At 39.6% G+C, this 26,154-nt stretch overlaps 1 protein-coding gene and 1 long non-coding RNA gene across 2 annotated transcripts in view; one reads left to right on the plus strand and one right to left on the minus strand.

Annotated features, from left to right (window-relative positions):
* The window catches only part of LOC134859107 (uncharacterized), a 59,943-nt gene that overhangs the window by 18,752 nt on the left and 15,037 nt on the right, over positions 1-26,154 (plus strand). The window lies entirely within an intron of this gene.
* The window catches only part of disc1 (DISC1 scaffold protein), a 40,521-nt gene continuing 25,177 nt past the window's right edge, over positions 10,811-26,154 (minus strand). Inside the window, 4 exon segments of the mRNA XM_063875427.1 lie at positions 10,811-12,339; positions 14,917-15,035; positions 19,067-19,111; positions 21,171-21,414. Coding sequence (XP_063731497.1) covers positions 12,138-12,339; positions 14,917-15,035; positions 19,067-19,111; positions 21,171-21,414 — 610 coding nt within the window. The 3' untranslated portion in view covers positions 10,811-12,137.

Consider the following 26,154-nt stretch of genomic DNA (forward strand, 5'->3'; position numbering starts at 1 on the left):
CATTAATAGTGTGAGGGTTCAATACCATATTTCTTCTTCTTATGCTGCGGGAATAAATTAGAAAATATCCACGCAGAAGCTGCAGATTGTCTATTTTATAGATAATTTCCAAATCAGATAGAACTCATATTGGATGCAAAACTAATTAGATTCGTCCTGTGCAATGAACAGCATGTGTGTCTGCAGCCCTGAAATAGTTTTTACACTTTTTCAATTAAAAAAAGCCTTCTCTTTGTAATAAATGAAGCCCAGTAGAAGCAAAACAATCAAAATATTTGGAACAAAACTAACAAAGAGAAGAGAAATGGGGGAGAAAAAAATGCGATGCCCTAATTTTCAAACAGAGGAAGAAATCAGTTGTAGACGTTCTCTCTGTGTCCGTGACCTCGGGGTCACACAGAGACAGATTCCCCTGTGTTTGCAAAGGGCTCCTCAAGGTCACTTCCTTCACTGCGGGAAGAATGGCTGCTTTTGGAAACCTCCTGGGGAGACACAACAAAGTGACCTCATGGTTCGGCAGTGGACCGACTGCAGAGCAGGATATTGGCGCTCCCTCCTCGATCCCTCTGCCAGCTGTATATTAATAAACCTCAAAGACCCGAGTCGCAGAGCCACTGCTTGTTTGCTGTCTGCTTGTTTTGCCCTTGAAACCGCAGTGGTCTTAATTCATAATGCTGTGTGGTGTTCCAGACTAGACAAGGTCAGGAAGGTACGAGGACAAAATGCAGTTTGTGTTTTTCCATGATGCTGCAGATATTCGGAGGTGTCAAACTGAGGTCATTGTAAAGAAATGTGTTTTTTCTGCCTTGAAGAGTTCCTCTAAGCTTTAGTAGTTGTAGCAATCAACCCTGAGCTTTTTGAAGAACAATACAATGCAACCTACATAATTGATATTTGGGGATTCTCAAGAGGCTTACCTATCCTAATAAAGTTGGTTCCTCTGTTACATTAGGGCACTGGGCCTGGTAGGAAATATGGCATCTTGGATTGCCTTTTTATCAAATAAAAGTGCCATTTTAACAATAATGACCAACATAACCTTTTATAAAATCCTATATTTTGTTTTGTTAAATTTGTAATTTTTATAAATGATTCTGTTTTCTGGTTTTCCCTTTCGTAATTTTGCCAAACAACATTGCTATAATTTTGTAGCAAACATTTTATTTGACTATAATTTTAATCAATACTAATAGACCTACAGTCGTAGTACTGGTATGCTAAAGATGCTAACATGCTCACAGTGATAATGCTAACATGATCTAATGTTTCCACTCTCACAATCTTACTTTAGCGTGTTAGCATGCTAACAGTTGCCAATTGGTGGAACAGCTAAAGCGGTAGGGAATGTCATTGTTCTGCAGGTATTTGGTCTCGAACCAAAATGAAGTATTTATCAAATTCAAAATATTATGGACCTAATGCTCAATATCTTTACCAGATGTCACACCAATCCATGGAATAGTTGTTCAGATATTTTAGTGTGAACTGAAGTGGTGGTCCAGGTAAGCTATGGTTTATGCTCTAAACTATAAATTACATTGAGTTTCACAGAACGGTTTATAGAAATAAACACGTCTCCTATATTCATGCTATGATCCTAAGCAACTTATTGATGTTCATTTGTAAAGATTCAGTAAAGGTCGATTCATTTATTTTTTTTACGGTAGGAACTTCACAATGTTTTATTGGGGTAATTTCCTCATGTGAAACTTGCAGCATTCAATTATTAAACAATTACAAAAGAACATTTGTAATGACCTTTTCAAGAAAAGTTACACCAAGCATGAGGAAAGCTTATTATTGAGTCTACAATTATAGGATCTATTGGACGGCCGCATGGCCTGTGGAGAAGATCAAACTGAATAAAGCAGCGTGTGAAAAAGAACTAAGCCTTTATAAATCCAGAAGCAGCTACCCGCACTATTTCTCTGATGTTAAACTAGTCTCTTAATGTTACACACGTCATTTAATGTTGGATTGGCATGTAAACATATGCTCTCTACTGTCAGGAATGTATCTAAGAAGACTTTTGGAATGGCATATCTTTTTGTTGCACTCCTTTAGATTCATATTTGTGTATATTGTGTTAAATGTCTCTCTCGAATGTTAAAGGTAATAATTGATTGCGTTTCCTTTGAGTATGCCTAGATTAAATGACAAATCGAAAGGTTTGGCATTGCATATCCATAAATACACAGATTAATATGTAAGTTTGACATGCAACCAGCTTACACCACACGGTATAACATATAGTATGTGAACATGAGGTTAAACTGGGGTTAATTAAGATTGAGAGGATTAAGGCTAGGCATTCATGGAATTTGACTTGAGTTGGGATGTATGTATTGGCCTTAATCTATAAAGGTTTAGTTGCCACTCTAATCAATTGTAGACAAAGTCAGGATGTTGTGATTCCCCTGTTGACTGAGAAAGCTTCAACCAGTTTGTTAACAGTCAGTTTTACTTCTGTTTAATTTCCCCTGCAGCTATTTATACAGTTATTTAAGTCATTGGAGCAAACTAATATATGAAGAGCAAACACTGCAGGATAAAAAAACACTGTCAGGATGATCATATTAACCTCGACTAAATTAGGTAAATAAAAAGCCACGGGGAATTTATTGTCTTATTCTCTTTGAGTTCCAATAATGATTTTTTAGGCTACGCAAATTAAGATTTACAAGTATGTTTAGAATTCCAAAGATGAAAAACTAGCTCCAAACAAAATTCAGTGATTGAAATTGCCTTCTCAAACAATATTTCTGTCTGAGATTAATTATGAGGAAATGAAAACAGGGTTTTCTGTTAACATACTGACCCCATTTTCAGAGAGCACATCAAACAAATCCAAAGCCAGTTAAAGAAACCCCTGTCGAAAACACTCCCTAAGCAAACACACAGACAAGTAAACTGCTGTGATTTTGCCGTGACACAAAATGCAGCTTTAATCTGCTGTCGAGCGCTGTGATGAATATTGATGTTTCTATTTAAATGTATCTTGTCTCCTGTAGAAGTGAGTCTACTTATCTATGTTTACCACTTCCATTTCATTTGGATAATTCATGGCTGATGATTGTCAAGCTGATGTAGGCAGCTGTAATTCCAAACATTTGTAGCTGTACAATATGATTAATAATACATCTAGGCAGGCTCTCCTGTGAAACACTTCAGAAGTACTTTGCGTTGTTTGTAGTGAGGCGACGCATATTCCAACAGGCATCTATTCTCAGATGTGTGTTAAAGCCTGTATCTTTTATAAATATATATCCTCTCCTAAAGGAATAACCATGTCGCTATCTGTTTTCTCTGTCATTCTCGATTTCTTCCTTTCTTTTTCACCCTGCTCTAATTTAAAATTCCAAATGGCAGTAATGTCCTTGGGCTGCTCTTCATCGTCTGTTTGTTGCATTAGTGTGTGTGCACTGAAAAGGAGGGGAAAGTTTAAAGAAAAGCCCATATAGATGCTCTTGACACATGTAGTAACATGTTGCACGTGTTTTGGCTGAATTGCTATAAATAGTTTATTAGGCTCTTGTGAAATACAGTGAATTTTATTTTGGTCGCTGTTTTCACATGTTGGCATGAGTGAACATGCAGCGTGACCCTCCCTTAATAGGAAACAATGAACATGTGTTATGAGTGTTTATCACACAGACTAAACAGAGACATTTATACCCGGGTATCAGATCAGCGTGACACAGACAGTGACCCCTTTCTACCAGATAGGCAAAGGCTAAGATGGAGGTCAAGTAAGGGTCAACCCTGTAATCTATTATGTAAAATGAGCTTACGTTGATAACCTTAACACCGATCCTCTGGGGTCAGACAGTGTTTCAAATATGGAATATTTTGATTATTGAAATGTATATCAGAAATTTGATAGAAAAATCAAACAGATGTGGCGCCTTCCTACACTGATGATGTTTTCTATTAATATCCAATAATAACCCTTTAATATATCAAACAGTCCGAATGATTGAGTTTTCATAGAAGCAGCCTTTGAAACCTGTTTTGGCAATTTAAAATGATTCCTTGAAATCTTCTAAGCATACTATACATGATGACACTGGAAGGCTGGACTATGCCGCAAGGTTAACAAAAAATATTTAAAATGTGTCAATGTGTCCCTATGTGTCATTAAAATCAATTACATCCAATTATTGAACCCAAAATAACCCAAGGTGAACAGAGCTGCTGCAAAGAAGCAAACTGCAAACTTTCTACAGTCACCTTGAAGCCTGCGGGGTTTCAAGTCTGATTGATTTTAGGTGGAGTCTCTCTTTAATCAACTGCTACCTGACCTAAGTTTTTTCATTAAAGACATTTTGTATGAACAATAATTTAATTTGCAATCAGCCACATTAGCATAGGCCCTCACACGCCCACATGGGGCACATCGTACACCATTATTCAGTGGTTAAAAGTCCTGGTCCTGCAGTTGCACATTTTTTGGGGGGTGATAATTCTCTTTGGGTTCATCACAACGAATGAGCACTTTAACATTACACTCAGTCATTTGATCCATCCATTATCTGTCATTGCATATCCTTAAGAGGGTCCCAGCGGATTGGAGTGAATCTCAGCTGACACTGGGCTGGAGGCGCGGAACATCCTGATCACCCGTCCATCACAGACCTGACACATATAGACAGACAATCATTCACACTTATATTCACACCTGCAGACAATTTAGAGTCACCATTTAACCTGCATCTCTTTTGATTGACCATTTGAAAAGATGATAATGACCTAATGACCCTACTGGTAGCTATAAACCTTACCCTAGACAATAACACTTCCTCACTGTCTACCATAGAGATTTTTGCTAAATGGCATCATATTGGCAAAACAAAATGGCTTGCAGTAGCTGTCCCTTGGCAGTGGAAACGTTACCCTGCAGAATAGCCATTGTTGAGAAAGGAGGTTTTGCTTATAGTCTGCCTTTAGCACAGACAGCAGATGGGCTGCTAGCAGTAGCCATTTGGCTAGTGATATATGAACATCTTGTACATTTAGAAGAATCAACAAACAGAAATGACTGTTTCCCTTGCACAGTTTGTATCTGTTCTGAGTTTTTTGTATCTGAGAAAACAGAAAGTGATGTATTTCTCGTTGCAGCAGTGACACCATCATAAATACATCTGTAAACGCTAGTGCAGGTAAAGTTACATTTTTGTCGGATATGATTAGTGCAGTTAAACATTAATCAAGACTGTTTTATACCTGAAGCACCAAAGGGCTATAGTTTCTCTAGCTTGGAATATAAAGCAACCAGTAGTCCTGGTTTCAGAACCCTGGGAGCTTCATGCTGGTATGTCTTATATCTTGTTCCTCATCCAGTGTTGGTGCAGGCTTTTCCGGGCAGACTGACAGCTGCTGAGCTGCTCACATCACCACGTCCCTCCCCAGGACAGGAGTGCCTCTAAGTCTCATTAGGCCAAACTGGCAGCTAAAGTGAAAGAAAATAGGGCCACAAGCTCAGCCTCCCATGGCAGAAACCTCCCCATCGCTCAGAGGAGCTCTCATTACTTCTCCCCCCTTCCCTCCCTCCCCTAGACCGTCTCCTAAAGGCAGCCAGCTCCATCCATCAGATCTATCGATCCTATCTCCCCATGGTGTGGTACCTGCCTGTTTTTGAGACTAAGTGGGAAGGATGGCAAGGCTAGCATGATATTTCAGCTTTCCTATGACAGCCATGTCCCCTAGGGATGTTACAAGGTGAACTGGTGTCTGGGCTTCTAGTAGGAAGTGCCCCACCGTAGATCTAAATAAAGGAACTCTCCCCGGAGGAGTTACAAACAATAAGATTTTCTTGCTTGGACATGGGAGTAAAAAATCAATTCTCTGTTGCTTCCGCTGCTGGTTCCACTGCAAAAAAAAAAGGTATCCCATTTCTTTTGATATTACACATGATATGGCAGCACAAACTTCTCTTGGCCCAAACCAAACCTGTTTTTTATTTAAAAAACAGTCAAAACTGTTGTTTAATGTTTGACAGGGATGTCTCGCAAAGGAACGTGGAAACTGTAAATCCTTAGAAAGATACTTGATGGCGTGTCACACACAGTTCCTCTTGAGTTGGATCTTAGTACTCTGATGCTTTTCGGCAGAGAAGCAAGATTAAGCTTTTAAAGTGATTGCTTTGAGAAAACCCATCTTGAAGCAGTTTCACATGAGCACTTGTTAGACTTCAAACAAGGATTAAATACACAGTGTGCGACACTATTCAGAAATATTGATTTGTAATTCAACATGTATTCAGTATATTTCTTCAATTTCACTCAGAGTAGAATTGCAACACATTTACTCATTTCAAGTCGGCTATCTTAACAAAATATAGTTAATTTTGCTTGATTTGTAAACAGAACACGCTGATCCAATGGTGATGGCAGGAGCGCAGCCTTCGGAAGTCATTGGTTTAATTCCCCCCACCACATACCCTCATACCCCTTCCCTGTAATAATGGCATCTCTAGAATGCAGTTTCACTATTTGCACCTGTAATATTTCCTGTTTACACTGTAAACATGATATTTGATTAATTGTTTTCATTAGATTCTAGCTAGATTTACATCACAGCAGGGAATTATTTGTTCGAGATTTCACTGTGGTTTCATCCCTAGGAACGACTGACATTGCCAAGCCATTTGATCCATTCCTCTATCCTATATATTTCTACACATTCTTTTAATTAAAATTTCAGATTGGTATTGCTCTGGTTACATTATGATGTATGCCTTCTCAAAAGTGTAACAATACGTTGAGGCCACAGACTGATGTAGGTAGAGATTGTTGGTAGTCAAAACAACATTAAGGTATTTAAAGGAATTGATGTAATACTCTCCTTTTAGTATCGCAGTATTTAGCAAAGCCGCCTCAGCTATATGACATCTAATGAAAGCGAATTTCCACTCACAATAGTCATGTTTCCATTACATTTTCTAGTGAGTTTTGAGTGAACCTTTTAAATGTCGTAGAGATGGCAAAGCAAAAAACTGAACAAGGCCTGTTTTACCAAAAATGTAAAATTAGGGTTAGCATCTTTTATTCATTGAGAACCTCATTGGTCTGCACATATTTTTTTTGGACGTCAAATTTAGCACAAACAACAGTAGCTCAAGTGAGCATGACATTTCTTTTGTGCAGTTGAGGCGTGTGCATAAAAGTATGTGTATGCAGAGAAGACTGGTTCTTGGGACAATGCAAAAAATACCCTGAATATTGCACCAGTTCTAAAAAGTAGGATACACGAGGTAATGTGTAGCCTAGTTTCAACCTATATCACAGAGAAGAATGTTAATAGAACTAGAGTGGGGAATTTTATCAAAGCATCATGGGGCATGATCACAAATGAAACCATTGAGTGTTGCAGTGGTGATATGAGCACATCAGATTCTAAACGATATATCAAATCTTCAAAGATAGCCATACTTATAAAGCGCCTTATACAGTACTACGTTTGCCTGAGGTTCTTCTTTTGTCCATTCAAAATGCATAAGTCTTAATTGATGTATTGTAAACAAATGAAACCTGAAAAATACACCACATGTTTAATGCTATAGCAAGTTGTAAGACGATGGGAGATAAAACATGAATTGCTTGAATCACTGTTGTGACGTATGTTCTTCTAAGAAAGTTGGAGGCGCTTTAAGAGCGTATTATCACCATGGTGCTAATAAACAGTCCTGTTCTTGAATGGACTTCTACTTAGCACATATTCATCACCCAGTTTCCAGTGGTTCTTTTATACCCTTTCATTATTAAGGAATATCAGAAGCTTGAATCATCGGTGATTTAAATATCTTTTAATTTGGCTTTCTGTTATTTTTTCCTCAGGGTCTTCCTGCTCAGATAGATCGCATGCAGGCTAATATTCCAAGTTCAATCTGAATGATTAAATATGTTTAATGAATAACTGATTGGGTTTCAGCAGAATCAGTACCTCTCCCTGTACATGCAGAGGCACATGCTGCACGCACACTTTCTTCCACTACTGTTCTCTCGAAACTCCTGTGTTTTTTCTAAATGTCTCTCAGTTCTTCCACCTGTAATTTCTGAAAGGTCAAGCGTTGTAAATTGGACATATCAGAACGAAGATGAAAGTACACCTGTGCGTGAGCCTCTGAGTGCTTTTTTCTCCAATCCTGTGATTTTTCATGAAGCTTAAGTGATAGAAATAGTCTGTTTCTGAGGAGACTGTAGCTCCAACCAGCACAGTGTTGATAATTAAGTGTGATTTCCAACGGCAGGTTCAGCCCACCGGAAAAAGAGTAAACAGAGTATTTCCTGTTGTCTCTGCTCAGTGTGCTCTGTTTGTCATTTGTGCCATACTTCCTTTACGGATAAATATGCTGATTTTTAGTTGGGAACACTTGCAATCAAATTATTAAAATGCTTATTAATTTAACAGGAATTTCCTCTCTATTTAATTGCTCAGTTGAATTTATTGAACAGTTAAGTGTAATACAAAGTGAATTCAAATGAGCGCTCTAAAGTAAGGTACGGTGAGTTCAGTGTCCAGTTTGGCTCTGTACAAAAACATCTCTCAGGAGAGTTAACTTCCCTGATTCAATGACCAGAACTGACATGCAGTCGCTCACACATAACAAAGGTGTCAGTTTCAGAGGAGCATAAAGGGATCCCTGAGAAAGTAAAAGGCATGAGTACAGAAAAAAGAGCTCAATTTGCATTCATTAGATGTCTCTGTCGCTTGAGAGAGGAAAATCTGCAACGTGATCTATTATTTTCCCATGGTTCAGAGAGTTTGTACTTGTACCTGTCAGACAACATAAGAACTCAGCAGGGAATCAAATAAACAAAAAACCCAAATCCCCTGATACAGAAACACTCCTAAAATCCTTCATTCGGTCACATTCAGTCATGAAATATTATTCATAAATCCAGAGAAACATGTGAATATGGAGTGGAACATCACTTTCCATTTGCATGTTATTTTCAGATGTTGTTTTCTTTTTCTTATGGTGTATGTATACAGTATGTGTTGCGTGTATGAAATAATGACTACACAGAATTCCTTAAAATAATGGATTAGTCCTGGAAACGTATATCACCTCACTGGAAAATTTATAAAATATCATTATGTGGACTGTATGATTTATTCAATGTAAAAAGTTCCTTTCTGCATGAACAAAAAAACTGCCAAGCGACCATCCAAATTGACCATTTGCCAAACTGCTCCCCCGAACAGCAATTGACAAGGCTTAGCAACCGTAACTAGGCACGGCAGGTCTGTCAAGCTTTATATTTCTCCACTGTCAGGTGGTTTTCGTGAAGCTGCAGGGAAGCTTTTTTCTGCCTTGGTACTGTAGCTTAAGCTTTAGTCTTTGAGCAGAATATTTATTATTTTAGCAATCAAATGCGTCGTCAGCTGGAAACATACAAAAGTTAGCCAGAGACTACGCTTTAAAGATGACCTATCATGCCCATATTTTCCTCATAGTAGTTTAAGGAATATACCTGTATTGAGACTCTGTCTGTAACGCTCCATTTAAGCACCTTTCTCTTTAAGACCCCTCCTCACAGAGCCTTATGTGCTTTGAATTGCTCACTAGAGAAAATATTGTGCACCTTTTGCAAAGATAGTTCTATAGCTTTGGGTGGAAATACTAATTGTTAGGGTTGGTTTATTCTACTGAGCCTGAAGGTGGCTTAAGTGGAGTCAGATATACAGTATATAGAGCTGTTGATTCCAATGGTTCCTGACCGAGGCAGCCCAACACAAAATGACAGATTTCATAGTGGGGTTGGTAATCCAGTCAGCAAAATGTATGTGCACAAACTCTATAAATGTTAGTCTTTCATTATGCTTCGACTTTAAATCAAATAACACTAGATAAGACAGATATAGCTACAGCTGATAAAAATCTGCAACAATGTAATTTAACGACAGTGGTAATTACAGCCTGCTTTTTCCGCCTATATCTGAAATAAAGGTCCCATTGTTTTAAAAAAGAAAAAGAAAACACAAAATTCAAGTCGTTAATCTGCCACTGAAATCAGCAAGAGGAATTAAGTGGGGGGCTGGACTATATGGAAAGAGAAAATATAAGAATAATATCATATAAAAAAATGAACACTCGCAATATCATAGCAACTGCCTTGTAGAGACAAAGGACCTTAGACTGCATGGTGCTTTATTTTACATCAGGAAACATCTTACCTAGCTGCATCTGCCTGCTGAAAACCTTAGGCTCTTCTCCGTGGCCATTTTATGAGCAGAGCGACCATGCCGGGCACGGCATGGCACAAGCACAAATTCAATTATGAGGTGGGGGTGATTGACAGGAAGGTACGTGTGCCAGGCTCTGTCTATACACAGCCTGAGGCTGATACATGTGGAGGCTTCTGGCCTGACAACTGCTACCTGGCTGTCAGTTAGAAAAGTCCCATTGTGTTGCTGGAAAAACCCTCAGCACTCAGGTGTGTTTACAGCCCAGAGCACGGGACTGCAGACACGCCCCTGAGGATCCCCCAACAGCGCCTTGCTCCAAAAATACAGGGTGAATTAGATGGAGACAAAGCACCATAAACCCATATCTCTCCCCCCCCCCACCATGCCCTCTGTGATGCTGCCTCCCAATTAGCCACACTCCTGCTGCTGAGGCGAGATAACAATAGAAGCCCATGTATCCCCTAAAGACCTCACTAGAGGACCTTTATTACCGTATTGATATCTCCTACATGTCACTGCTGCCCCCACTTGCCTGGCAGCATGCCCGCACATTTTATATGAGGGGAAATAAGCAGAGGGGCTGTAACCCAATACAAGAAGAAAACAGCAGGAGACAGCATTAGTCTGGAATGGTACATGCTTTAATTAGTGAGACGCAGTAAGGAATAAATAAAATATGATACAGCAAGCTGCACACTAAATAAAAAAAACTGATTATTGGGTGGAATTACAAAAAATATTCTTGCAAAGGTAAACTGACACCCAGTGGTATGTATAACACTTTTCTGAGCTGACATAAAGTAAAATAAAAACGTCATTTTAGAAATAGAAACATCAGTTGCAAACACTTCCACTGAACATTTTATACTTCAATACTTCCTACATGTCACAGTGTTACCGTTGTGACTGATGTATTTTAAAACACAGAGCATCCTTTTAAGCAAACAGTGCTTTAAGACCAAGTGGAAGAAAAATCTAAATATTGCATTTTCAACAAACAATAAAGTGTTCAAGTTAGCTCACATTCTGTAGCACCACAAATGAGTTATTTCATGGACAAAATGTAACTGAAGTCCAATCGTTCAGAAAACACACAGTGCCTAGCTGACCTAAAAAATAAGCATACATTTAAGTTTATGTGCACGACCGTTAACAGTAAAAGATGTCTTTTTTATTTGTCCACTTAAATAGATACAAACTGGTGGTTTTGGTGAATGATGTTGGCCATTTTAAAACATTTTTATTTAATTTGGATTTGTTTTTAAAGCAAGACTATATAACTTTTGAAAAAGCAATAATGCATTCATAATTGGACCACTAAATAAATATCAGAAATGAACCGCAGCCTTGCTCAAATCAATACACAGGTTTGTTGATGCAGCTTTTCTGTAACATATAGTGACTAGTGTTGGCTTATAGTCAAATGTATGCTGTGTAATTGACATTACTGAGCCTGTTCGGTGTGATAAAAGGTTACAAAGGCTGGCTGATCATTTCTAACTGTTGGATTGTTAAGGAAAACCTTACTAATCCAAATCATCACCTAAAATTGGAAAAGGTTTTATAGTAAACATAAAACATAAAAAACAAACTGTCACATTATAGCTCTGTAAGACGTGATCCTGTCTTCAAAACATCTTAATAATCAAAAAAATCGTAAGGCACTTTTTACCTGGCTTTGAGGCAAGAAATGGCATTAAAGTGTCTTATATTTTGCATTTTTATCACAATCCTTCATGCTTTTCCGTTTGTATATGTATAAAAGACTACAGATGTTTGAAGGCTTTGTTCTGGAAACTTTCAGCAGTACCACAGAGGCTGGTTGTGAAGCTAAGTGAGGCCCGGCAGTAAATGGATGTGGGGTCACTCCTTCTGCAAAGCTTAGGTCAGGCTCTCGGAGAGCCGGTCTGTTTGTGAGTGGTCAAAATACACAACAAGCATTCATTTCATATGCCCCAACTGTCACTGAAGTATTGGTCCTCTTCTTCTTCCTCTTCCTCTTCTTCTGCTTCTTCTTCTTCCTCTGTCCCGTTTTCCATGAGGCCGTCATCTTGTAACTCATTCCCTTCCTCCTCCTCTTCCTCTTTGAGCTGTGCAAGCATGGTTTGTAAAGTGACTTTTACTTCCTGAACCTCGTTTTCCAACGACTGTGCGGCGCGAGTTAAGAAAGAATCTGATGCTACAGACACAAACTGAGTCACATAAAAAGATGTAAATAAAAAGCATGCCAGCGGACAAATCTCGGGGCAAATATGACACTTGTGGCCCAGGATGGTTATCGGACAGACATAACGTGATGAAGTCATCAATCTCCAATTTGGCCACCAAATGGATTACTGGGACAGATCATCAAGTCATACCCAATTTAACCCCATCCAATTCAGTATTCATGAGCTCATCTCGTCTGTGGAACCGGGAGGCAGTGTGGGGAACCAAGCAAACAGACTGCCCAGTTAAATTATTCATAAACCATCAATGAAACGGGATAGAGGCTGTCATCAGTTGAGGGGATTGTTTAACCTGCTTAGAAACTCGGATTAATCGTGTGAGTGTCCATCTTAAGTGGCAAATCAAAGGGACGGCTTTGATGGCAGATGGGGCCTGATGGCTCATTTTATTGTCTGAATGGACACAGATTGTCCTCATTCATAATTAACCAACCATAAAAAAGCTGCAGACGGCTCGCATCACGTTTAGCAACATGGTCCAAATGGGACAAAAGTTCAAAATCATGTTTTAGATCTTTATATATTGTGTAGTAATTTTATGGCACTATTTGAAAACAATCTATAGTAACCTTTCAGCATTTTGTTATTCAGTTGGTACCCCAGTATAGGCAGTTTTCTGAAAATGAAACAAATAATCACCACTATTTTTTAAATAAAGACCTCTTCGTCTTCCTTCTGTGTCTTAAGCCCATCCCACCAGACAAGCACTGGCATTCATAAAGTAAACTGTAAGAGCAGTCATTTTTTTCCAACATCACCCTTATGCCATTATATAGCAATTCTATAAAAGGAAAGTTTTTTCCTTCTAAGACAAAATGTTGCAAAACGTTTAGCCTTCTGCTAACCATAGCCATCATGGCTGTGCTGCAGTGGTGAGCAGAAGGCTAAACTATTAGCAACAGTGGCTCTCAATCTCTAAAACACTTCTCTAATATATTTAGCCTCTCAACTTTGACTTCCTTTTTCCAGGTTTCTTTGCAGTGTATACAGTTGTTACGAATGCATAAATAGCTACTTTTAGACATGGACTTCAGTTACAAAATGGCCTGAGATTGGCCAAATCCCAGATTAATGGGCTAGATTTTGTAAAGCCTGAAAACCTAGTGGTGTGCCAGTCTAGTTTTCTGTCAGAATTACCGAATGATGCCAAAAAACCCTGCCTACTTACCCATCCCAACATTAAACTAACCACACTATTTTATTCTATTTCAATTCCAGTCCCTGCAGTTTTCCATCCACCTCCTTATTTTGAGAGAGGGGACTCAATTAAGACCCTTAGAGACTGGAGGTTTGATCTTCCTGTCACTATGGCAACAGTAATATCATCCTGAGTTCAGTGTCTGTTCAGTTTCTGCAACCCAACATCAATATTGCACTGTGTCTTCAGTGTCCTCTAGTGTCCGTGACGCTTTTACATTGACTACAAAAGACCAAGATGAATGGCATGTAAGGACACAGCAACAGAGAGGTGGGGAGAAGCGGGCCAATCTGTCTATCACCAACTGCCAGGCTGCACTGATATCATGCAAACAGAACAGTGCAGGAGCCTGTACTGACCCCTGACAGCCCAGCGGGGGACAGGAATCTCTAATCAGATGTGAAAAAGTCTGGCTACACTTGAACAGAGAGTGAAGGGTGTGCGCCATAACGCACAGCTCTTATAGATCCGAAAATGAAATAAACATCATCAGATTAGGAAAGTATTTGTGGCAGCCGGTGATTAAAGAAGAGAAATACGACGTGACAGAAAATTAAAAACAGGTCAGATGGCAAGTTCTCTTCATCTTGGTGTTGAAATATTGCCTTTTCTATCCGTCTTAATAAGCTCACAGTGTAGTAGGGGAGAGTGGAGAAAAACACACTAATCTATTTCCAATCAGCTTTCTAATTAGCGCGGGAAATGATGTATTGTGACCTGTAATCAGCCTCAACAGTTTCATTTGAATCAGTATCATGGATATTGTAATTTCCTCCGAGCCAGATCCAGCAAGTGGAAGTGAGCAGAGAGAGGAGGCGAGAGAAAGGGGGGGTCAGCAAGAGGATGGACATTACGATATGACGAGGGTAGAGTCATTACAGTGACATTCCTCTATCTGTCATGGCGCTGCCCCTGCCGGCCGACTTTAATCTCAGCCCTTGGTGACTGGCAGCCCGCATCAAGCACTCTCTAATAACCTTGCTCGGACTTTTACCATTTCATTTTCCGGTTGGCACGTCCAGCCTGTCAAAGAAAAACCTCTTATCCCAGTTTATCCTCAATTCCCCTCCATGAATGGACCCATAATGTCAGATATGACAGGTTGATTTTTCTCAAAAGGTATATTCCAAGAACAACAGTGAGCCTAGAGGTAGTTTGGTTTTGTACTTTTGAGAGTTGGAAAGCTCAAAGAAACTAGGTCCTGAAGATGGATGAACAGAGACAGAAACACACACACACACACACACTGAGAATACAGTCAGTTTACATGATGTATGCTTAGAAACCAGTGAAAGGATATGGGTGAGGGCCTGATCCCGGTTCAATATGGCCGTCTGCAATTCATCTTCCAAGGTCAGTAGTCTGTCACTGATCAGCTCGCAGCGCTCTGTCAGATCCGCAGCCTCACTGCCCCCATCCTGGCAAGACAAATGTATGAAATTATGGGTAATGAAAGGGAGGGACGATCAGCAATTGAAGCTGTAATGGAAATACAAAGGAATAAACACAAGAATCTAAAAATAACAAGCAACCTACCAGGAAAAAAAGTCAAATATGGGGGTTTTGAAACAGGTATAACAAGAACACTGGAAAATTGTGTGAAAAACTAATAACAATGTGCTGTAACCATGCTTAGAAGCATTGCTATTGCCTCCCTTGTAAAGTCTCTTGGGACCAGTTTGTGGTTCACAGTTAACTTAATCTTGAACAGCGCTACATAATTAACACTGATGCAACATTATTGTGTCATTTATTGTTTGTGATATACTGAATATAAATTATATTTAATAAGAGTTATTGCTGTTATACAAGCGAAAGGGCATAAGTACAGGAGAAGGAGTATGTGCTCTCATAGCCTTTTGTCGTAGCTCAACACAGAGCTTTCCCTTCATCCGTATGACACTAAATCATTTTATGTCAGGAACAAGTCTGAAGTTTACGATAGCTGTGCAGAAACAAGGAGGATGGCAAAATTCGGCAAAGCCTCTAGGTCATAATGTTCATTATTTAGCAGGTAGGAGTTGCACAACTTTCAGCAATATATGAACTTCAACTAAGGTTGCTGTGAGTGTGTCTTGGGGGCAGGACGGTGGTGTTGGAGTGCCGCAAGGCAGAGCTTTCAGACCATAATTAGAACAGGCCCCTTTGCAGACATTGTGTCATAGTTGTCTTCACACTTATCAAGCATGGAGTTCACAGATGCACTTTAAGCAGAGACACACGATTGTGCACAGACCCAATGTTCTCATCAAACAAACATAGTCTAATGTGACTCATAGCTGCAGGTAGAAAACATCAGCTCCCTGCAGCTTTGACGTGTCACAACAATCACAGGAACGTCGTGTCTATGGTCTCTGTCTCGGAATAGCACCCCTTCTGCGGATGCTGTAACTTCCAAAAAGAAATGTACAACACAAGGCCTGAGGCTTACATCCTCCCTGATGCAATTAAGAACTTAACCAAGACTTAAAGGCAAAACAGCCCACAAGAAAAACGAGATCAGGAAAACATCATGTTTTTGTTTTGAGGCACTTAAATGAACAAACAATCCCTGACACAGGTCTATGTGATGCTGGGATCCCTGCGCTCTTATATCAATAAGCTACACAGTCAACGTATAGATCGACTGGGCTGTTTGTTTGTCAAGGTTAGGATCTTCTTTGCTAGATAAGAGCCCATTGTTTGTGCAGCTGATTGATTCTATACTTTACAGCCTCCAGTCAGAATTCGTAAAGTCAATACAAACACAAGATGGAAGACAAAAGCTGGCTGTGCAGAATGACACCTTTTGAAAAGATCCTTTGGTACACAAACCTTTTAAACAACCTTTCAGAAGATATTATTTTGCGCCTGGTCGTGATAAAAACATTAGAAATGACTCTCTGCTACCTCTGGTTTTGAGGAAATAATGTAAAATTAGATTTCAACAACATATACCGTACGTACGATAGGGCGCAGGCACACATGTAAAGGCACGTTGATTCCCGATGCACCGTATTGCTCATGTTATTTTTTAAATTATCCTAACGCATGTATGTGCTGGTATGGTTATTAACACAATAATGAGTGAAAGATAGCAGGTAATTGTGCATGTTCCCATGGGTGCTGTTAGGCCCGGCACTTTGCCTCCTGGCGGGCCATACAAAGCAATGATATTGTGCTGGTATTTCACTCAGGGTTGTAATTGTTTAGGCGAACAATAAAGTAGCTGAGTTAATTTCAAACAAACTTATGATTAACTAGTGTTTTGTTATCATAGATAGATGCCCAGTAAGGAAGTGTAAGGATGTCACTCACAAATGGAACGCTTTTTTCTCTCCCAACCACTCACAAATGGCCACGATATTTATTATTAAAATATGTCTTCTTTCATTTCTTTTACTAAACACATAAAGCAGTCATTAATTAAGAAGTCACTTTTTTATTAAAAAGTACCCCCGTGTAAAATGCTAAAACAAATGTTTTTAATGTTCACATTCATTGTGGGATAATAATATCCATCAACAGTTCACCCACAAATCTAAAATAAAGTTAAATCTTCATAGTGAAAGTTGTGTGTGCACTATATTTTGTCACTTAAACTTTGTAACACAAGGCACAATTATCGATTGTTCTAAAATATAATTATTCTTCTTTGCAAATTTGGATTGCCAATGGCATTTTAAAGTTGCAGTTTGATTGACATCACTTCACCTGATTAGCTGTTAGTTATACTTACTGCAATAACAATATTCTATACATACAATTAGCATGAAGTAAGGAATTGTGGCACAGCAATCATCTCCTCGAACATGCTTTCATTATTAGAGCTACCTGATTAACAAATCTAATCAAAGCCGTCGGATGCACTAAATGTCTTTATAGGCGTACGTTACTGTGGGTCAGTATGAAGATGGGGTTGTAAGAAAGGACCTTGAGAGGATAAAATAACTATTAGTAGAGATTACAAGAGAATGGAGTTGTGCTAAGACACACACTTGCACACATGCACACCAATCAATCTCCATTGTGGCAGCAGCTTGGCAGCGGCTAAGTGGAAATCATTTACTTAAAGTCATTATGTAAAGGAGGAAGAGGTCGGACACTGAGAGGCAGAGAATTCCACTCCTCCACAGCGTTATCACAACACCATCAAGATTGAGATAGTACTATTTAACGACAATTACAAAGCGATGCAAGTTTTCATAAATCCAATGTGATTCAAAGTATACAGAGGGCATAAGTGTGAACTGACCTTTTGTTTCTGTTGCTAAGCCTAATAAGTTATATGTTGTTAGAATTGCCCTCCAACTTCTGAAAAACAACTGGTTTTCATACCGATGGAGACAAGCTATTCATTACTAGCCAGAGTCAGTATATTTTCACAATTTAAAAATGTAAATTTGGCGCAGCTAACTAGCTAGTTAAGCTAACCTAAGCCTCATAAGTACATTTGAAACACCGTCTCTGTCTCTTTTAAATGGTTTTACTACTGCTTTAAAAATGTCACAGTTTGGGATCAATAAAGTACCTCTTATCTTATCTTAGATATGCTGTTGATGATAACAAGTGACACATTTTGTTAAAAGAAGGCTAAAGACACAAGAGCATTTCTGTTTCCTCGTTCTGTTCTCTAGGTTATTCTCATTTTAAAATGTAGCATTAAATGTCAATTGTAATTGTAGAAAGACTGAGGTACGAATTGTTCCTTCTATTGTTGTGTTTTCAAGCAGTATGTTTTTAATGTTTTAACGTTAAGAAAAGGGGGAGCACTAATTGATGATTCTGTGACTCAGATAATGAGTTACCCTGGGTCGCTGGATTAGCGTTGGAAGTATCGCATGTCTAGGTTATAAGCTAGTTTATCAGATATGCTAACGTTTGCAGTTTAAACTGGGAGAGATTAACACACCTTAATTATCCATTGATTGCGATTTTGACTTTGTGTTTTTGGTTTTGGAAAGGTATCACCTCTATAGAGAGTATTGCTTCAACTAAGGTCATATGCTAATTGCTTCACATGTGGGGAAACCTAACGTTTGATGATTATGAAACTAGGATAAAACATGTATACATCTTTTCCAGCCTCACATCAGTGTGTTAAAGTTAAAATCCCGTATGGGACACTCTCCTTATAAAAACAGGTACTTTTTGACTAACAGGTGTGAGTAAATAATATAAATGTATGAATTTAAAGCAGGGATGTGATGTATGGATAATACATGTTCAGCAAAACCTCCCCTGCTTAACAAAGGTATTTGTGCATACTCAGACGTTCAGCGACACCAGCCGACGCTTCTCATGGAGATCAGTATTGATCCGACAGTCAGGAAAGCGACAGAGGTCATGTTTAAGTCGAGGTCAACTAATGGATTGTTCTTTGTCACAGTCAGCTCAGCGTCGATGCAACTGACACTTTAATTACACTGATAACATTCCAGCATACAGCGACAGGGTTAACAGTACCAACCTCTGGGTGAATATCCTCCATGCAGAACAAAAACTCCTCCAATTTCTGCAACAAAAGGGAAACATTTGTTGAAGCCACACACTTGCTCATGAATTATTGAAAACGCAATTATGTTTGCTGTGTACTGTATGTGTGCAGCATCATCATAATGAGAAGAGGTTGTAATTATTCATCACCAAAACTGACAAGGACAAAATATATTAACTGGCTCATCTGTACTGCAGGTTTTCCATTGTTATTATTCAAAGTATGTAATTGTACATTCTTCACTAAGGAAGCCGGTAATTACTGTACCTATTGGAGGCTAACATGGTTTGTGGCTTCAGGGTGAATACAGAAGAAAGGCAACAACAAATAATAATCAGCAAAGTTTTAATTAATGTTTTTTAATCAAATGTGAGGTACATGTGATTTCATGCCCTCCTCGCTTTGCTCCCCAGTAAACACAACTCTTCCTACATTATCTGAGATCTTTGTTTTAAATGCTACAAATTCTGAACCAGCCTCACAAACTGGATTTGTTCTCTTTCCATTTACATCCAATCTCACAGCAACATGTAATCTGTCACATGCAGTTTTGTGAAGATTTTCTGGCATCCAACTGATAATATACTCTTCTTTTGTCTGTTGCCTTGAGATGAAAAGACTCTTATCTACCACACAAGCAGAACATTTTTGATACGGGGGTCCTTGAATATTTTGAAAATGTTACTCTACATAGGCAGGAAGATACTAAGTGGCGGAAATGTAGGAAAAATAGAAGAGGATGTTTTTCTAAAGATTTTCATAAGAAACAACTGAGCATGCTTTTCCTTCTCTGTCCATGAACTACAATGATTATTTCTAATGTATTTTGCACAAATTCAAAGATGTGAGTCATTTCCAATGAAAATGTCTAAATTGAGCAGCACTGATCTTCTGAAATTTTCAAGGATTTATGCTTGACAAAATGTATTTCTGCAGCCCCATGATGAACATGTTGCTATACGGGGTGATTCTAGCATAAAGGGACATGGAAAAAGTGTTGGTACAGGTATGAGACAAAAGAGAGGAATGGTTGGGCCGTCTCACCTTCTTAGTTCTTGGAGAAATGTTAGATGGGGCCGGGCTTAGGAGGAGAAAGAAAAGCAAAGAAACAAAAAGGAAAAGCAGAAAATTGATCCATGCAGTTTGTAAAATGCGGTCAGGCAAGGCAAGGAAAGAAGATATTGATGCAAAGTTTATATTTATGTTTGCAGAGAGAGAATATGAGAGGTTAAGAGGGTGCAACTGTAGGAGAATTACAGATGAGAAGGAACATTCACAGCTTGCAGTTGTAATATGTAAGGGGAAATTCTGCCAAGAGCACTAGTAAATAACATTGACAAATACTGTAAATAATTTGCTTATGGCTGCAGTCCAGTAAATCCATACTGTGAACAATACATTTAAGTATACTACTGGTGAGATATCATGATTTAAATCACAATTTGCAAGCCAAGCTAACAAATATAGTCTCACAAAACACGTCTGGCAAGTGTGCTATTTTTTGTATTATTACTGGCTGTGAGGTTTTGATCCTATCTTAGACGGGTCTATCAGACTACGTGGGTGGAGGAAAGTGTGAGAAGAGGAGAGAATGAGTTGGACTCTGCCCTGAAGCAGTGGACCTCAACTCACTGTGGGATAGTCCAGCACAGAGGGCTTGCACACCCACACACACAGGCACATGCATACACACACACATCATCCCTACTAAACGCACGCAGTCATGCAGAAAGAGACTCTGTACAACGAAGAATGAGACTCTTCAAAAAGTCAAATATATTTCCAAATGATTGCCTCCCCAACGCTTACATTTTCTTAGTTTAGAAATACCTCCGGGCCAAGGTGCTAATAGGCTGCTGTTCATCTCGCTGTAGCCGACAGACTTTTATGTTCTGACAACAGCTGAACTAAAAATGTCCGCTCCAGTCAAGTGGTAAGACTGACTGATCAGAAACACTCTCTGTGAGTTCAGGTTTCACAACTTGGTAAAGCAGAAAAAGAAGGGAATAAGTAAGTGAATCTAAAAAACAGCTGTTCTGTTTTGACCTTTGACAATTTGAAGACATAGTTGCATTACCTTTGTGAACTCAGAGTTCTGTAGGTTAGCCTCGGGACACCAGCGCCCTCCCAACGCAGTCAGCATGGCGCAGTCTTCTTCTTCTTCGGTGCTCGGGTGGGTGGGAGGATAAACTTCTGCGGTGGGGAGGTCTTCATTGTCTCTTCCACTGCAGCTGGGAGTCCGCAACTGCAGGCCTCGCAAGAACAGGTGACACGCTTCTAGGTCGGCTTCCCAGATCCGCTCCAAGCCTGGGCAGCCACAGCTATAGAGAGAAACAGACCTGAGTGATGTACCATACAATGCAACAGATATAATTTGATAACATGTGATATGAAAAACATGAACTAGAAAAAAGTTGAATCGAATGTTCGAATGAAACGATTGAAAGCCAAGATAGTTAGGGAGATTTAATCATCTCTATTGGAGGCTATTTTTAGTGGGTCACAACATTTGTGCAGATGCTTCTACTACTATTTCTATGGATGTCAGTTTGTGAAAGTTGACAAAGAGCGAAATGAAGCCTGCAACAGAATGGGCAATGCTTGTATTTAGCCTAGCACAATCCCAGAAATGCCTTTTGCTATTAAGGGAAAGGTTGAACAATTGCAGCAATTAACAGCCACAGTTTTGAGGAGTGAAGGGTCAGCAATCAGCAGTTTTTTTTTAAATGGTTTGAGTCCAGTGCAACCACCTGAGGCTCTTGAGCATACAGACATTAATATGCACAATAAATATCAAACTCATGGGTCAGGCATTATGTGGGATTAGCTGTGGACAGACAGCCCTGTATAGCAGTCATATTTAGTTGTAAAACATTTGGACACAGTAAAGTTAAAACAATAATACATGCATATTTGAAATTGTGTTCAAATTATTATTTTACATTTTGGTAAATGCACTTTGTCCCTTTCTTAGATGAGAATTAGATGAGATGATCGATATCAGTCCTGTTTGTCCCTAAAGTATTGACCTGATACCTAGACACAATTAGCTTAGCTTAGTAAAGCAAAGATTGGAGGCAGGAGAAAAACAATGCTTAACCACATGTGTTAACACAACTTATACAACCTATATATTATGTTAATTTAATGGTTTGGCGATATTGAAATTCCCCAACTGACGATATTGCCTGGAGAAGTGTGATATACAACATTTCTCTCCAAGAAAACACTACGGTGAAATACAATTGAGTAATGTTATTTTACATATCTTATCTTCATATCTCTTCTTTTTATCCTAAAAGTAAGCGTGCTCACAAGATCTAATGATCGTATAGAAAAGAATAGTTGGTATGATGCACAAAATAAATGAAAATACTAAAAATACACTGAAGTGCATGTCGTAACTGAGCACAGTAGTTGTAAAGGCACATTAAATGACATCTGTATTAACATCTCTGATAAAGCACTGACAAAAGAGTGATGAGGGGAGTTGTAACTCCATTCACAGGCTGTAATGTGAGTGAATGTCCTCTTTGTAGGCTGCCCTTTTCTTCAAAGAGAAAGAAGAGAGAGCCTGGATGTGATCATCTCGACTAGGGTCAGTGAGCAGGAGTTCAGGGGGAGGACAGGAACATTGCTTTTTGTTTATCTACTCAGTGAGTTACAATCCATCTTCCTTTCTCCCTCTCCCTCGGCCCTGACCCTTATGACACCCCCAATGGAAGCTTCAGGAGTAAAAACAGAGGAGGACAATTAAAGCTGCTACATGTGATTGAATGTATTATTCAGTAAATGAGCGACACGGGTCACTGACCGGTGGACTTCTCCGTCCATTGAAAGCAAGAGTACACCAGACACTTTTTGGTATCTGATAGTCCAGCACAGTGAAAGAACTGCTGAGGGGAGGAGAGTTTTTTCTCCTTTCATCACATTACTCCTTTTTTTCCCCATCTCGTTAAATTAAAACTCCTCAAATTTGAGACCTCTGACCTTTACAAATTCCTTTTTATTTTCCTTTTTTCAGTGACCTTTAGATAACAAATCCCTCCCAAATAACTAAGCTCTCCGGGGACATTTTAGGAACCAACTTCATTGATCTTAAACATTCCACCATTTAATATAATTTCAGAGACGTACAATCTAAAGCTGACAGGACGCAGGGACAGAGACGTGGGTTATGTACACACAGTAAGAAGAAGACATGTCTACAATCTCTTTGTTTTTGCCCATTTCCCTACCAAGGAGGAGGTTCTCTCTCACAAACAGTAATTCTCAAATTGACTGATGAAAAAACAATTTCATACCCTAAGCACAAATACAGTTACATATACATTAAGCCCCGATAATATATTCAATATGTTCACCTGCTGAGAGCTCCCTGCTGCGCAGTAAGATTTGAGAAATTGCTTGTTCTCCATCATACGAAAACAAACTAAAAAAAAAAACCGCTCAAACAATATTGTTTAATCTCTCCCTCTGTTCCTTCCACTCTCTCACAGTGATGAGGGCCCCCTGAAAATTGAATGCCACTTGTTTTCCAGCCCATCTCCTGCCTGAAAAGGCTGCCAACCTCTGTACCCTGCCAACGCACGCCTCTCAGCCGTTCTGTAACCTTCATTTGGCACACAGACAATAGAAAAATTGCTCTGCCCGGCCCCCCAGCCCTCGCCAATTCGCTACTCAACGCTGCCGCTTCTGAATTCTGCTAAAGTGGGGACGCACCCAGTGAGCCATGCCATTGTTATTTGTCTCTTCTGAAGTGCACACACACAGATATGGGTGGGCACACATGTGTTAACTTACACACATACTCATAAATCATCCTCTGTGGGGATTCAGTGTGCAATCGTACAATCCTCCAAAAATGTCAAAGCGGGCCTCATCTATCACAAAAGCTTCTCTTCAACGACAAATACAATTTGTTACAAGTTAGCGGCATTGGCATTAGGGTTCTTTGTTCTGATAATGCAGACAACATGTCAGCTTCTAAGAATCCCTGTGATGCTGGCCTCCTGGTGCCCGTCGGTATGAACCTCGCGCTCGGGGGTTAATTGGTGGCAGCCGCTAGGCCTGCCATCTGACAGTGGCAGTGTGTGGGCGTGCTGCTACGCTGACGGTCCAGTAATAAGAAGGAGAGACAGGCAGGCACACTCTTTCTACAGTCTCTCACCCGCCCCCCCCTCTAACTCCCCCTATGGGACTGCTGACTGACAGGACTGCTCTTTCTCCTTAAGTCATTACGTACTGACAGGCAGAGGAAAGATTATAAATAAAACTGGTGAAGGAAGGAGCAGTCGTCCGGTCCTGCTGGTGACAGTAGGTGTAGTTAGACCTCTCCGGGGGGGAGGGAGAAGTATTCTGAACTCCACCCAGCATCCGATCATTTGTTCAGCTCCATCTTCAGCTGCATCTTCATGTGTCACACATGAATACTAATGACAAACAGAGTGAGAATAACAGCCTCTATTTTCAGTCACAGCTGGATTTATTTTATACTATTTAAAGATCACACATTTCCCTTCCTAATTACTATCCTGAATAAAAATGAAATTCATTATTTATTTAATTACTTTCACCTGTTAATGCCAGCGATTCTGATATCAAGCATCCCAAAAAGCCATGAACACAATAGAAATCCACACATTTCAAGCCAAAAGGAGACGTTAACATTTTCACCTAAATCATGCAGCAACATTTCAAATAACACCTGCCGAGGAGAGGTGCTAATCATACAGGGAAATGCATGGGGGTGACTACCTCATGAGGTGTGATGCTGAACTGAGAGGTTTGTAAGGTGGGTGGCTTGGTGTCTGGGGAGGAGTACAGCTGACAGCTGAGCATCCAATGTCCCTTTGTTAGAAACACTTTTGTACATTCAGTTGTGTACATTAAGAGTGATAATAGAGGTTATTTTTCACACCCTACTTCGAGGCTCTCAGCGATTTTAATGACTTTTACACCAGTTGCATTGTGTCCATTAAAAATGATAAATGACATCCAAATCTCCACAGAAGAGTGCATAAATGCTGGAAATATTCGAAAAGGCATTTCCTAATGAAACATCTACATAATGTATTAAACAAGTGTGTGCTGCTGCTAATCTGAAATGTTTTTTTTTGTTCTGTGACACACTAACAGCATCTGTGCTGCTCTAACATCCTGTTCTAGTCTTTAGCAAAGAAGAGATAATTGGTTTTTTCAACACCATCCGTCTCCACGGAGACCAGACATCTCACCAGTACTAATCTGCCTCTCTCCTCCCCTCCTCTCCTCACCTCCCATCACTACCACACTCCATCAACAGTAATGTACATTAGAGCTGACTGATCAAATTTACTGTGTGTGTGTGTGTGTGTGTGTGTGTGTGTGTGTGTGTGTGTGTGTGTGTGTGTGTGTGTGTGTGTGTGTGTGTGTGTGTGTGTGTGTGTGTGTGTGTGTGTGTGTGTGTGTGTGTGTGTGTGTGTGTGTGTGTGTGTGTGTGTGTGTGTGTGTGTGTGTGTGTGTGTGTGTGTGTGTGTGTGTGTGTGTGTGTGTGCGCGCACATGTGGTGACAATTGGCCGTTCAATCATGCCGAATATGTGTCACTGTGCCAGACTGGGCCTGGGGGGAGCTACTGGTCCTCACCCTGGAAGTAAAGCTGCATTTGTAATTTGATGTAGACTGCCTCTGGTGAAATACGCTGATCCAAAGCTGAATAGCCAATTTATGTATATAGAAAGTGATGGGCAGAAAACATAGTTTCCAGTATTATTTTTTTCAATAGTGATGTTGTTAGACACATGTGATCTATATGATCAGGTATCTGTTGGTAAAATTAAGAGTTAGGATCACAGGATATAAGCAACCAGTAGACAAAGTGTCTTGGAAGCCTAGCATTTACTTATGCACTTTAGTTGTATTAATATTGGAAGACTTAAATAGGCTTGCTCAATTTGAAATCTCACAGGTTTAGCGTAAAGCCATTTTGTACTGTGTTACTGATATAGTTATTTAAAGGTCACTGATTTACACATGAAGCTCAGGAGGAGTACTCTTTTTATGGTGATGTCATCGGGGTCAT

This window comes from Eleginops maclovinus, chromosome 22, assembly GCF_036324505.1.
Source record: "Eleginops maclovinus isolate JMC-PN-2008 ecotype Puerto Natales chromosome 22, JC_Emac_rtc_rv5, whole genome shotgun sequence".
NCBI lineage: Eukaryota > Metazoa > Chordata > Actinopteri > Perciformes > Eleginopidae > Eleginops > Eleginops maclovinus.